This window comes from Alligator mississippiensis, chromosome 14, assembly GCF_030867095.1.
Source record: "Alligator mississippiensis isolate rAllMis1 chromosome 14, rAllMis1, whole genome shotgun sequence".
NCBI classification, from domain to species: Eukaryota; Metazoa; Chordata; order Crocodylia; family Alligatoridae; genus Alligator; species Alligator mississippiensis.
The window spans coordinates 42,049,883-42,064,627 of NC_081837.1; the positions used below are offsets into that span (position 1 = coordinate 42,049,883).

A 14,745-nucleotide genomic window follows, 5' to 3' on the forward strand; every position below is an offset into this window, starting at 1 on the left:
GCCACTATGAACAACACTTAAACCTGTTTTTTTTTCCATTGTATTTTACCTTCATGAAAATAATCGCCTTATTTTTGCCAAAATTAAAGTTAAGATGTTACACTAGAACAGCTCAGCATTTTTACCCTGTGAGGGGGGGTAAGTAGTTATTCCCATGTGTTTATATTTGCTAGCCACCTCCCTCCCACCACAGTATCACCAACCTGCAGTAATAACACAAAATACACAGGTTTTCCACATACTTCACATTCTACTTGTTTAATCATTAACAAGGTAACCCATTGGGAAAAGGCACACTGACCTCTCTGGACGTGTAAGCATCTGCCTGCTTCATGCGCATTACTTTTGAAATGAAAAATGTGACCTTTCTATTTTAAACACTCAACAGACTCCTTTGAAAACCAGTCTGATGTGTAGCTCCCCTGATTGAAATGCATTCCTTTTGGGAGAGAAGCACTTGGGCAAGCTGCTTCCTGGTTCTCCTGTCTCTCTCGTATTTCTACTGGCCCATGAAGAGATTTAAAAAATGTATTTACCTATTACTAGTGCAAGCAGAACATTGCAGATTATTTTGAGCCATCTGTTTTCCTACAGAGATGGAGACAGCACAAGGGCTCAGAATAGTTCTAGACTTGAAAATAGGACCCCTGGAGCTTAACACCTGCAGGTCTACGCAGAGTAAATGCATCACAGCATGCCTTCCTTTGGGACCACATCTGCAATGGGCTAAAACTGGCATTAAAGTCTCAGGACCTAGGGCCACTCCCTGGGGGTCCCGCTCCACAAAGTGGTGGTGGCCTAAGCACCCTACCTATGTGTTATTGGGCTCAACAGAAACTATGTTGTTTTCTCCCTCCCTCCCCCATATGGTTCTGCCTCCAAAAGTAAAAGCAGGGGCATGCTGAAGTGCTGCATGATTTCATATATACGGTATGAAACATGGCAGTTGGGTTGAATGATGCAGGCAAACATCCCTGTGTTACCACAAAAGGACTTTGCCACCTTAGGTAGCGCATTGCGCCCCACCTTTTTTATAAACATAAGAATGCAATTTGTTCACAACAAGCACTGAGAGAAGGAAGCTTATGTGTCACTGGAGATGAGGTATTCCCACGAGGCTGGACTCTTCTCTTGCATGTAGAGCAGTTTTGTTGTAGCTCTGCCGCCTTTGATCCAGTTTCTATGCACAGTTCAGTTCCGCTAATGACAAAGCAATTATGCAAAATGCTCACTTATAGCTGGTATTTATATGCTATCCTGCAATGTTAATTAAACCATAATATGGCTGTAAAGTAGGTAAGTGGACCTATCAGCTCATTTCACAGAAGGCAGGCAGAGAAAGCAAGTGATTACCTAAGAGCACAGAAACAGCATTTAGGTCACAGATGAGAATTTGAGTCGACTTCCAGTGCAGGTTTAAAGTGCATTCCCCATTCTCATCCCCTATATTGCTTTATGATTTAATGACACTGTAGTGTCATCAGCATTGTAAGACATAGGTTTATTAGCAGTTTGACTGAAATCATTCACTTTAAGTAATGTGGTAGGGCTTGGTCTGGCAAGCAGCATTCTCAACACCCCCCCACTGCAGTTGTATGCCATGCAGTCCAGGGCTGCATCCAGATGAGTGCGGAAGTGTAGGTCAAAAAAACCCATGCCAAAAAAAGCAGGGCGGTGCAAGCAGCGGCAGCACACGGCACCCAAAACCGGAGACTGACCAGCCGGAGCCACACACCGGCTGTCAGTCAAGTTTCCTGCCATGGCTGCAGCCCCGGGAGGCCCCAAAGGCTGCACAGTTGCTGGCCCCAACCTTCTCTACCCCATTCAGGGTAACCTGTGGCACACCAGAGCAAAAGTGGCACAGGTGTCCCCCGGGGGACAAGTACCAGTGACACAAGGGGAAAAAAGTGCCCAAAAGCTTGCAAAGAACTTTTTTCCAACTACTCAGTTGGTCTAAGGAAAGATATCTCATCTGTTCAAAGAACTGTGCATGCCTATGTGCTTAGACCAACACAGCTACAACTAACCTGTTTGAAAAACAGCATTTTTTTCAATTAGTTGGATCACAGCTCTGCTAGAAAGAGTAAGCTCCAGCTGTTCTGGTGGGAAGCCAATTGCTCAGGATGTCATCAATCAACTGCGTAGGCAAAAGTATCCTTGCTGCAGAAATACAGCAGAATACCAAGATGAGCAGAGCCATAGCGGGCTAGACAAATGGTCTGCCTCGCCTGCTTCCAACCGTGGCAGTAGACTATGCTTCAGAGGGAGAGTTTGCGTACAAGGCAGGTGTAGTGTAATCTACTCTCTAACATGCTCCTCTTAGCATCAACCAAGAGTATTAGACAAATTCATAGACTACAGGTCCATGGATAGCCATTAAACAACACCAAACTGTGGGTAGCTGTTTTATAGCTATTGTTATTGCTTTTCAACCCCTGCCCCATTTTGCTGTCTTCTTAGTATATCAAAAGTGCACCAGAACATTAGTTAACTTTTTTTTCTTACAGCACCTGGACAACTCCGAGCCAAGCAACTCTTGCTGGAGGAGAGAGGAGGGGTTTGTAAAACCACAGGAAAGCCAAGAGCTTCTTCCCCTTCTCTCCTTAACTGGGGCAAAAAATTGCAAGGTTGCATTATCTCCCTAATAAAGGTATGGAGAGCAAATATTAGCGTACAAGGTTCTTGTAAATCAGATCTCTTTTATTAGCACAATTACTAGCTTACTTGACCATTACTAGATTAGTTTCCCTCTTCTCTTTGTAACAGGAGCACCCTCTAGTGTTAACCACCAGGCATTGAGAGATGCCAAATAAACAGCTACTTTGGCATTTCAGCCTGTTTTACTCGATGGAGGCCAAATCACTTCTTTTATTTTGTTTTTTTTACCTCAAGCAACTGAATGAACTTGTGAAGAAAACAGAGGTAGTTTCGAACATTTTCTTAATTTCTCGTCATCCCCCTATCAAGTCTACGTACACAGCATTACTTACTTAGTCATGCAGATTTACAAAAAGGGATGCGCTGTTTGGTGAATGCCAATTCAGTGCAGGCTTCACACATGGTATAGGTTGGTCTCTGTCTGGTCATCACTTATTTTTAGGTAGCAAACAACTGAATAAAAGCTTTACAGCATACAGGCAAGCTCTGGTTGCGGTTGTGTCTTTGGGAGCTGAGAAAAGAACTCAGGGAGGTTTCTACTTAATTTACTCAGTTGGTCTAATGAAAGATACCTACTCAAAGAACCTGACCTGTCTACTTAATTTAGGCAGTAGTGAGGGCTTTGCCTCTACAAATCAGGCAAGGCTTATCCAAGAAACGTTCATGTCTTCAAGGGCAGTGAGTTACAAGAGGAGGATCTCTCAAGGTAAAAGTGGAGGCCTGTAACAGGAAGACTGAAAAAATAACTGTTCCATTTCATAAAATAAACCCGTCGCTGGTCAAAGCCAAGCTTCATAGGAAAAGTGCTTCTTGCTGCAATAGAGGCCTTTTCCAATGTGCAAAAATACTGTTTTCTCTAAGACAAGTTTCAGAAGTTGAAATGCACTTTTGAACCGTAACCTAACCTGCTCACAGGCAACTATTTTATGTTGTGCCGTGCCATTCAGGTACATGCTACTTTAACTCATGTTCCAAAAGTAATCCTCAGTCTATACACTCAAGTGACTTGTCAACCAATTTCATAGGAAACATTCACTGCATTATTACACATGCATTTTATCTACAGAACTAGGGAAGCGTGATGAACCAGGGATTTGGAGACATTCACCCTGCAGTACACCCAAGTATACCCAAGCCCCAGGCCACAAATGAACATTATACTGAAAAAAGTGTGCATGCAGTCACATTTATTGGCGCAGTCACGATTTTTGCAATTCAGGGGCACATGTTTAACGAAATATATTCTCCAAAAATAACTGGTGCTAATGATACACAACAACAGGATGTCATACCACTGGAATACGTTGGTAAATACTAAGGTTTTAGAAATTGTTTGCTAACATCAGTCATTTCACTGTAACAGAAACAAATAATGCTTACATCAGCGTAGGTCCCTGCTAAACATGTAAACTTTGACAAGCTTTTAAAGTGCCATTAAAAATCACAAGATGTGCATCTCTTCATACAATATAAAATGTTTGTGAAAGGCCACATGATTAGAGTATGTTAAGCTCCTTTTTCTAGGAAAAAGAATTTAGTGCTGGTGAAAGGGGCCAGACTGGCAGCCTTGGAAACCGAAGTCCCATAGTGAATCAAAGAAGTGATACTTATACGCCTCAACCTTTAACTAAGGAGTTCATTGCTGGGAGAAGCAAGTTCAGTCTCCATGGTCCATTCAATCCCTGGCCCCTCTGCTGAAATATTCAGCAAAGAAAGTAGTGCTAATTGCATTTTTTTTTTGGGGGGGGGGGGGGGGGGGGAAGGAAGCAGGGGAGCAGTAAGAACATCAGTCCATGTCTAACAGTATTTTTTTGGATCAATGTGCACAGGTGACACCTTGTTTTAATGCCAGTTACCTGAGCTTAAGTCTCAACTATGTTCACATAAATGTTGAACAAAACATCAGTAACTAGTGTCTTGCAGCTACAGGACATGTTTCAGTGCAAAATGTATTAATACAGCTACTCACAGATACAGGTTCTTCCTACCGAGAGCAAGGAAAGCAGTTGTGTGCAATATTACCATGTCTCTATTGTTAACAAAGGGCACATAAGTGCTAGTGGTAAATCAGACATGACAAAGCTAACACAATTACAGAGCTCTTCCAGAAGGAATACAAATAAGCTTAGTTGGGTTTTCACATGAGATTTATACATTTAAGTTTCTAGACAGTTTGATTTTTTTCTTCTTTAACTGGGGACAGGGAGGGAGTTCAGATTACTTTAATTTCTTCAGTGCAGTTCCACAGGTTATTTTCCTCTTTGAAAAGTTGCATTAAATACTTGTTTTCGTAACAAATGACTTTTGTTAAACAGGACAATGATTACAGCAGTTTATTTGGGATCTCAGATCCAAAGCAATGCAATTTTCTAGGCAAATAAATATAGTTTCTTTCATGTGCAACTACTCTCCCTCAATCAATCAGACAGTTGGCATTACAAGTGTAACAGAACCTTAATGCAAACATGATATAGCAAAATAAATATGTGAAACAGGCTTTTAAAATTGTAACAGGGCAAATAAAAACACTTAGCCTTGCTATCCACTTTTAGAAATCCACACACAGGCTTTGAAATCTAATTTGCCTAGCAAATGTCTGCAGATTCATTAAGTCTTGTGTTTTGCAAATTCTATACCAGAAAGTCAACTGATTTTGCAGGATAAAAGTTATGTTCCCAAAAGCCTACAGCAGGTTTGCAAACATGGCACATCAGAAATAGCTACTTTGCACTTCTCTAGCACCTTTCATCCAAGGACTTTACAAACACCAGTTTAGCCTCAAAACACCTCTGTGAGGTAGACATCATACCCACTTTACAGATGGGTAAAGAGAGGCTGAGGTGTAGTGATTTTGTCCAAGGTCTCGCACCCATTCAGGGTGAAAGTTAGCATCATGTGAGTTAGACCAAGAAACTGTCAGTCTAACTGCTAGACCATGTTTCATCTCCAAGGATGTACACATCATATTCTTCCTTTCTTTGACCCAGTCATTTATGCTTCTATACATAATCATTTGCTTTCAGTCAAGCATTTAAAAAGGTTTAAAAAGTCTCTAAAAGCCATTTGGGCTGTAACAGACATTATCTTAATATCTATAGCAAACTCACGCCAGTGTCATAATTACTTTATTTTTATAGTGAGTTAAAGGAATCCTGGTCCATAATACTCTTAAGTGATTTAATTATTCAGGCCTCAATCCAATGAAGCACTTAAGCACATGCTTAAATGTGTTTTAATAGTTCCACTAGTGTCAACAGGATTACCCTTCTGTTTGAAGTTCTGCAAGTAGGTCTCAAACCAGGGAATCATTTTAGCACATGCTTTATGGAATAAGGAGTCTTTGCTGCATCAGGGCTTTGTATATGACCTCTCTCAGGAACCTGGGAGGTTCTTCACAGAAGGTAATTTAAACTTCCATTCCCTACAGCAGACTCATTTCTACTTCATTTTCATGGTGGACCTCCTTGCCTCCCACATGTAAAACTGCACAAAAGGTATCTTAAAACACAGTAACAGAAAACCAGCAGGGGGTCAGAATATTGTTAATTGCTTTAACACAAGTGTGTTACAGGCATTCTTTTAACAAAAAGAAGACAACTTTCAGTAATACGCACTTCTACAGCACCATTTAGAAAAATCTCAATGCACTTCAAGCCTCACAATCCATGTATGAGGTAAAATTTCTTTGTTATAGTGATTTCAAACATCCCTGATTTTTATTTTTTTTAAATAGGGTCAGAAGTTGAGCATTCTACCTAGCTTATTTTACTGTTAAAAATTAAAAAGGCTCCATTCCTTATTAAAATTGAGGTCTTGCTACTGAAGAGAGTCATTGGTGGGAATTCAAGCAAGTTAAGAGGTATCTGGTAGAATACAGACACCAAAGACACTTCAAGTTATTTCCCTTTTGGGTAAATGCTCAGTCCTTCTCAAACAAGATATCTGATCTGTAAAAGAACGAGAACCAAAAATTAAAAAGTGCTAACTTATGAGTATGTAGAGCCTGGTATAGTTTATCAGTATTCTGTGGCCACAAAAGTGGCCACGTCTGAGGAATACCACACTCAAATCTATTAAATGCATTAAAACTAGATTTTAGCTAGTGTCACTCCTTGCCGGAATTAAGATCATGTTGTTAACAAGGATCCAAGTAGTTCAGAAAACATGCCAACATCCTGATGCAGTGTAAACACAAAGGGAAGGATAGTTAACTTTCAAACAACTAAAAGCTACACTTCAAGTGGTACTTATGAAGGATTAAGTTTGTGGGTATTTAACTGTCTATTCATTAAATTTAAGAAGTCTATCTTAAAGCTCAGAGGCCACCCCTCTCACTACCACCATGACTTCAAACTATACATTCTACTTCTGTCATTTATGTCCTAAGGAAGGGCAGCTTTGGAGTTACTCATCCACCAGGCATCTCTTTCTGCAAGAGCTGCCTACGTGCGTATGAGCTATTATATAAAACCCTTGGGAAAGTAGCACGGATATATACGCACACGAAGTTGCCAAATTTTAAAACCAGTTTAACTATCTTGAAAGTCAGATTTGAGAGATCGTAGTCCAGTGTTACTAATTCTACGGGCAACTATTGTTCCGGGCGTAAATCCGGTCACGTTGCACTGAAGATTTAGGAATAAGGCTCTTTCAGAAGTCAGGGATTCTAGCCACCAGCACACACCACACACCTGCCAGCTTACTTCAAATCAGCATGCAAGAAATTATCTATTTCAAACCAGCTGGGAGAAGTCACTACCACACACATATCTGTAAACTTGCACGCCAACCAGCACGGACCTGTGCGCCTTGGCCACCATAAAGTTAGTAGGGCGTTTCAAGCTTTGCGAACGGAATTTTTATGTTTACATACAGCTTATCTGAAAACCCAGAAACTTATTCCGGGTTGGTGAGGTAGTAGACACAACTGTCCTCATGTAGGTATCACACTTCTCCAAAATTGGTGTGCCCAGTCTCCTTGGCGTGGTCTCTGGCTTCTGCTTGTCCAGTTAACCCCTTCTGGCACACCATGCACCTCAGGGTAAAGCGATTCACATCAGTAAACTGCCTCTTTCGCCTCGCTTCATCCGCTAGCTCCAGCGCTTGTGCAAGAACAACATCATCAGTTGTTGAGAAAATGGTCAGGGGAGGCACGTCTGAGTTGGGCAACTTGCGCTCCAGCGGGTCGTAGTGAATGCCGTCGTAAATGAGAAGGACCCGCTTCGGGTACCCCGCGTCTTCCCCAAAACGGTCAATTCGGACGGTCTGCGTGTCCACTACGCAGATTTCACACTGATAAAACTTAGACAAAATGGATACTTCAATGGCTCCTCCCCACGTGTCTTCTCTTTTGATCCACTCGCAATACTCGTGGTTGGTTTTCCCTAGGACTGCCTCACAATAGGACTCTGGATCGCTCGCTACTATCTGAGCTATAAGACTGCGCATCTCCGGGGCACAAGCTGGATCATAAACGCCTCCTTCTACCACATAGTATATACTCGTAAAGAGACAGGAGTTATCTGCCGGAACGACCCTCCTCGCAAGCACGGGCAGCGTTTCCCTGACCGAATTCGGCGCGCTCCTCTTCGCAATTATGGGCGACTCGGGCGTGGGTTTCGTGGTGTCCTCTTCGACTATTAGAGTGTCGCCTGTAAAACAAAGCATCAAAACACCCGTAAGCAACACGGTAATATCTAGAAAAGAGAACTGCGAACACAACGTTCAGCGCAGATAAACTGGCGGTTTGACGCAAGCCATTACACCCCCCGCCCTTCGGTTTGTTGCAAAAACAAAACCGCTGACGAACGAGTCTTGGTTATAAACGATTGTTTACGCGGAAGAGGAGCTTTGGGACCAAACGGGATACAGTTCCTTCAAGCTCACGCTCGTTTCACACTTAACGCAACGCTCTGCGTTTCGGACCGACCGTCCCCATCGGGCTCGTTACTGAATTGTCCGAGACGTCTTCCCTGCCCGAAGCGGGGGGCCTGGATCGAACGAGCGCGCGAGATGGCGTCTGTTTACACCCAGCAGGTGAGTCAGGTCGTGACGGGCGGTGTTTTTCCCGCTCTCCTCTTCCCTCCATGATGGGCGTTGAACCCGTGTCTGCCTGCAGCTTCCCCCCACGCACCCCTCGTTTGACCCCGCTGGAAAGACGAGAGGGAGGAAGGGGGGGGGGGAGGGGAGGGGTCCCGCTGACCCACCCGAGTGGATGCCGAGCTCGCCCAGCCGCCGCTCGGCGTCGCTGAGGTCCAGGCCGCGCGGGGGGAAGCCGAGCAGCAGGCGCTGCGCCGCGGCGGGCACGCCGGTGAGGTTGGCGAGCGCGGCCTGCAAGTCCCGCAGGCGGGAGTGCGCCGTGAGGCCGGGCAGCGGGTGGGTGCCGCTCCGGGCCTTGCAGCGCAGCCGCAACATCCTCCCCCCGCCGGCCGGGCCCTGCCAGCGCAAAATGGCGGCCGCCGCGCCCGGCCCGACCCCCTCCGCGCGTCTCGCGAGGCTTCCGCGCCGCCTCGCCATTGGCTGCGTTGCCGTCAGGCTCCGCCCCTCGACGGAACGCCGCACCCCTCTGGCATAGAGGCGGCGGAGCCAATCAGCGGCGCCGACGCATGTAGGCACGCACGTTAGGGGCGGGGCTGGTGGTGACATCAGTCTGTTCCTGTCACCGCCTCTGCGCTCGCTGCGGGGAGAGTTCAGTGGAGGCCGAGGCTCGCGTGCAGGCTGTGGTGCGCGTGCGTGTTTGCGTCATGCGTATCTTGGCATGCATGCATACATTTGTATACATGCGAGCATGCATGTATTGACGTCCTGCATTCGCTTGCAGACATACAGGCATGCACTGATTTGTATCTTGCGTGTATTGGCATTCATTCGCATAAATTCAGGCATATCTTCATTTGCATAAATGCATAATTGCCATCCAGGAAGAGCACACACCAACTGCTGAAACTTACTTAGGCTGACCAAGGGTTTTTGAACCCGAAAGCTTGCTTAGTAACTATTCTCCAACCATTTGGGTTGGTCTAATAAAAGATATCACATTCACCCAAGGAACCTTGTCTGCCTAACTGCCATTCATGAATTTATTGGCACGCACACATGCATGTATCTGTTGACATTCATCCATGCATTGGCATCCAGGCATGCCTTTGCATACACAGAGGCATGCCTTCATTTGCATGCATGCATATATTGGCATCATTCGTTCATTGGCATGCATACAGGCATGGTTTCATTTGTATGCATGCATATCTTGGCGTTCCCGCATACATTTGCATACATACGAGAATGCACTGATTTGCATCATGCATATATTGACCTTCATGCATTCATTTGCATACAGACGAGCGTGTATTTATTTGCATTCGTGCATATATTGGCATGAATGGCAAAAACCCAGAACTCTTGGCTCAGAGATGATACTTTTTATTAGACCGACTGGGGTGCCTTCATTTGCATTCATGCATATATTGACATCATGCATTCACTCGCATACATACAAGCATGCATTCCTTTGCATTAATCCATATATTGGCAGTCGTGCATACATTTGCATAAATAGAGGCGGGCGTTCATTTGCATTCATCTATTGGCAGTCGTGCATACATTTGCATAAACAGAGGCGTGCTCTCATTTGAATGCGTCCATATATTTGCATAAATAGAAGCGTGCGTTCATTTGCATTCGTCCACATATTGTCAATCATGCATACATTTGCATAAATAGAGGCGTGCATTCATTTGCAGTCATGCATATACTGGCAGTCATGCATATATTTGCATAAATAGAAGCGTGCGTTCATTTGCATTCGTCCACATAGTGTCAATCATGCATACATTTGCATAAATAGAGGCGTGCATTCATTTGCAGTCATGCATATACTGGCAGTCATGCATATATTTGCATAAATAGAAGCGTGCGCTCATTTGCATTCGTCCACATATTGTCAATCATGCATACATTTGCATAAATAGAGGCGTGCATTCATTTGCAGTCATGCATATACTGGCAGTCATGCATATATTTGCATAAATAGAAGCGTGCGCTCATTTGCATTCGTCCATATATTGTCAATCATGCATACATTTGCATAAATAGAGGCGTGCATTCATTTGCATTCGTCTATATATTGGCAGTCGTGCTAACATTTGCATAAATAGGGGCGGGCGTTCATTTGCAGTCATGCATATATATCGGCAGTCATGCATCCATGTGCATTCATACACACACATCCACACGCATGTATTTGCCCACCTGCCTGTACTGGGAGGCAGGCACTGGTGCGCCCGTGTGCGGGTGCGAGCGCCCCGCCGCACATACCTGCCTGCCCTTTGCGGGCTCCGCGCGGCGCTGACGCCATCCATCTGTCCGCCCGTCCCCGCGCGGGCCGTGCCGGGGGAGCGCAGCCGCGCAGCCGCCCGCTTTGCACCGCCTTTGCACAACGGCATCGCCTCGCGCTGCACCTGCGCCCGGCCCCAGGTGCGCTGCGGCCGGCCCCGGCGAGCCGCGATGTCCGCCCAGCCGCCCCCGGCACCGGAGAGCCGCTCCGCCAGCCTGCGCGCCTCGGAGAAGAAGTGCTGTGAGTGCGGCCGGGCTGGAGGGGGGCGCGGGAGGCGCGCACCGGGCGCCTCTGTCCCACCTGGAGGGCGCAGGTGCAGCCCCTGCAGGGACTGGTCCTGGTCCTGGTCCTGGTCCTGCCCCATCTCCAGGCACCGTGCCTGCAGCCTTGGAGGGCAGCGGGCTGTGACCTTCACTCCTCTCCCCGCTTCCTCTCTTCCTTTTTGAGTCTTTTCTGTTTAGTCTTTTTGCCTTTTCTTTGTCCCCTCCTCAGTAGGGACGTGCAGGTCTGCTTGGTGCACTTTGGCCCGCGGTCTGGAACGGCTCCACAGAGGGCAGGTGTCACGCTGCATTGGGCAGGGAGGAGGGTTGTTCCCCCTGGTCCTCTCTCCCTTGCAGCCTCCAGCTTTTTAGGGCTCTCAGTCTGTGGTGCGGGTACCACCAGGGGTCTGCACACAGCCTCTCAGTAGCATGCCCTAACAGATGTATGAGAATGCATTTATAGGACCAAAATGTGCCCGTGGTACTTAAGGTTGAACTGAAGAATGTGCTGGTGGTACGGAAGGTTGCGTTGCTTTAAATTGGGGGTGTGCAATGGGTCAGAGGTTGGGAGCTGCAGAGGCTGGATCCCTCCCTCCCACGCTCAATAGTGACCGATGCCCCTGTCGTCCGAGCCTGTGTCCAGTCCCTTTGTGACTCTGGCTGAGCTTTTGGCTTCCTCCACACATGACAGATCCCACCATTGAATGGAAAAAAGACCTGCCCATGTTCATTTTAAACTGCCACCTTGGTTTGTTTTGTGACTCCCTAGTTCATTTTAGGCCCCCTTCACCTTTAAAATCAATGAGGTTTTCCCCTTGACTTTCATGGGAGCAGGATCCAACCCTGGCATGTTGGATGGACCCCACAAGGGTGCAGGGAAGCCCTGGGTGCTGAACACTTCCCTGTTTCTGTGCGGAGTGAAAGGCTTACAAGAGTTTTTCCCTACCTGGCTCATCTTAATGGACTTACTAATGAGCTTCACCTTGTTTCTGCTGCTGTTTTTAGCTGACCCAAGTTAAGGACAAACTGCCAGGCACCGCTGGGTGTGCAAACCTAGCGCACAATACAACCCCAACCCCATTAAAATAGGAATCTGTAGTGTTACAAATATTCTGCCCTGCTGTGGGTGGTCTGAGTTCTCTGCTACAGAAGTGCTCTGTTATTTTCCTGTAGTCAAAAAAAATGAATGAAAATGCACAGCTGGCATTTTCTGCAAGGGGGTTTGAGTTTAATGAAGGGGGCCTTGAGCTTAACCAGGTTGAGAACCACTGGCTTAGGGGTTCAGCTGTTGGAAAGGGAAATGCATTTTCATGCAGTTTGTGTTTTAATGGACGTTATGCTCCGGAGAGTCACTCGTGCAAACTGTGTAGCAGGTAGCAGATCAGGACAAAACACAGGGGCTTAAAATAGCCTCCCGTGAAATGTTCCATGTGTATGTCATGGGCTTCATCACGCAGTGACCTGGGTTTGTTGTTCCTGGGATGCATTGAGTTCATGCCATAGCTGGCCTCTGAATTTTCCATTGAACTCTTTTAACCTGGGCCTTCCCAGACTTTGTTACTGCTCTCCTAAGCCTGGGACAGATGTCAGCAAAGAATCGCAAAGGTATTTCTTAACTCAATTAGAAAAGAGCTACATGAAAAGTAATGATATTGTGTATTTACATGTATACGCATAGTATATTTCCATATAAATACACACGCAGATGTTGCCATGATTTTACGATGCATAATTACCCCAGCTCTGTTTTGACTTGGCTTTCCAAGTGCCTTGATCTCACTAAATGTCTGTCTGCACAGTGGATTATTTTTTCTCTTAATGTCTTATGTTCTTGTGCAGGTCATGTTCCTTTTACTTATTTTTTCTTGTTCATGCATCTGTTTTTTCTAAGTCCTTAAATCCTAGGCTCTTCTCTGTTTCCCCCCCCCCCCCCCCCCCCCCCAACTTCTCAATCTAGGTCACTGGGAATTGAACTTGCTATTTGCTGCCTTTTTCATATCAATTGGAATGTTTAAAGCAACAACCACCATTTACGCATGATGCTTGTAACGGAATAAGTTTTGCCTGCTGTCACAGCATGTGATACTTAAAATGACCGACCAAAAGAGGTTGGGGAGGAGAAGCTTGTTTGAAAGGAGTTTATGTAGTTGGTTTCCCCGGGGTCAGATAAGTTATTTTTCCCCTGCAGAACAACAGGTGAGAGCACCTGCAAAAATTCCCAAGGGAATTTGGGGGCAGGGTGAACTTGCAGATCTGTGCCCCTAACAGGTTTTGACACTGATAAGTTATTTCAGGGGACAGCCCCTTTAATGCATTGGTAGGATTCGTGTTTTATTTTGTGCCATAACATTTTGCCAGGCTGATTGGAGATGGGAAAGACTTTTTACAAACTCCTATCTTGTCCCTTTCCTGACATGCAGAATTGTTCCATGCAGTGTGTAAATTCAGCTGCTCTGACCCATTCAATCGGCAAGGTGCATGAGCTATCATATTCAACTGGTGTCCTTCATATAATTTTATGTAACTGGTTTTTGTTTTAGTAAGTGGATTTTCTGACATTCAGGAAGTCACCTGATTTATTTTTTGTAATGTACTAGAGTCCTGGGCAAAACCGCATGAATGTTACAATAGCCTGCTCTTCAGAGAAGCCTGAATGTTACAATATCCTGCTTTTCAGTATTCCCAATTTGGTTTCTCAAGTGATTGCTCTGTCTAAAAACAAAAAATCACTTTCTCTCTGGTCCCAGTAGAGAATGCAGTCTTTTTGTAATAAAGACATTTTTCTTGTGTCCTTGATCGCTCCGGCTTAATTGGTAAATATTTTTAACTCTGACTGCCATAATGTATACTGCGTCAGCCAAAATGCCTTTTGCTGTATCTGCTAAGTTGCTAACCTGCTCCATTACCTCACACCTGAGAAAGCAATGACGTGGTACACTGATAGCTAGGGACATTTAATCAGATGGAAAGAAGTGATACTGAGTCCATTGTATAAAACACAGCGACCCTTTGTGAGGCTGCTAGATAGCCAGAGGCAGTGGAGTTGCATCAGGGATGAATTTGGCTTCTACTTTGGTTTTGTTTTCTCAGCTGTTTTAATTTACGGTTTTGTCCTTTGACTTGTTGCAGCATGGGCTTCTTATATGACCAATTCCCCTACTCTGATCGTTATGATCGGTCTCCCTGCACGGGGCAAGACTTATATGTCCAAGAAACTAACCCGCTACCTCAACTGGATTGGAGTGCCTACGAAAGGTACGTATGCAGAAACATACCACGATGGAGTTTCAGGCTGCTGGTGCATCTGTTTTAATCCAGCCCAGAGACATAAGGACTGAAAATTGAATGTTACATTTAGGGTAGGTCCTTTTTTTTTTTCAACTTGTGGGGAGGTATCTGTAGCACAAACGCTTCCATGCCATCTAGCCTTTTGGCAGTGGCATCAAATCCCCCAAAGATTCAATGGTCCACGGTGACTGAATTAATAGAATA

General features: G+C 45.3%; 2 protein-coding genes across 9 annotated transcripts in view; one reads left to right on the forward strand and one right to left on the reverse strand.

The window, feature by feature from the left end:
• Positions 1 to 3,825: 3,825 nt before the first annotated feature.
• YOD1 (YOD1 deubiquitinase) lies at positions 3,826 to 9,113 on the reverse strand. Its single transcript, XM_019477279.2, has 2 exons — positions 8,865 to 9,113; positions 3,826 to 8,309 (listed from the first exon to the last, which is right to left on the reverse strand). The coding sequence occupies exons 1-2, from the start codon at positions 9,070 to 9,072 to the stop codon at positions 7,603 to 7,605; spliced, it is 915 nt and encodes a 304-aa protein (XP_019332824.1). The 5' UTR covers positions 9,073 to 9,113; the 3' UTR covers positions 3,826 to 7,602.
• A 1,749-nt stretch (positions 9,114 to 10,862) lies between these two features.
• The window catches only part of PFKFB2 (6-phosphofructo-2-kinase/fructose-2,6-biphosphatase 2), a 28,928-nt gene continuing 25,045 nt past the window's right edge, over positions 10,863 to 14,745 (forward strand). For 6 of the 8 annotated variants that reach the window (XR_001373676.3, XR_001373675.3, XM_014609136.3 and 3 more), the window contains exons 1-2: positions 10,863 to 11,233; positions 14,383 to 14,508. Coding sequence is in view for 6 of the 8 variants with exons in the window: in XM_014609136.3 (XP_014464622.2) it covers positions 11,164 to 11,233; positions 14,383 to 14,508 (196 nt within the window). In the remaining 2 variants the exon portion in view is untranslated. The remainder of the gene's footprint in view (positions 11,234 to 14,382; positions 14,509 to 14,745) is intronic. The other 2 variants (XM_059717691.1, XM_059717692.1) reach the window with 1 other exon arrangement.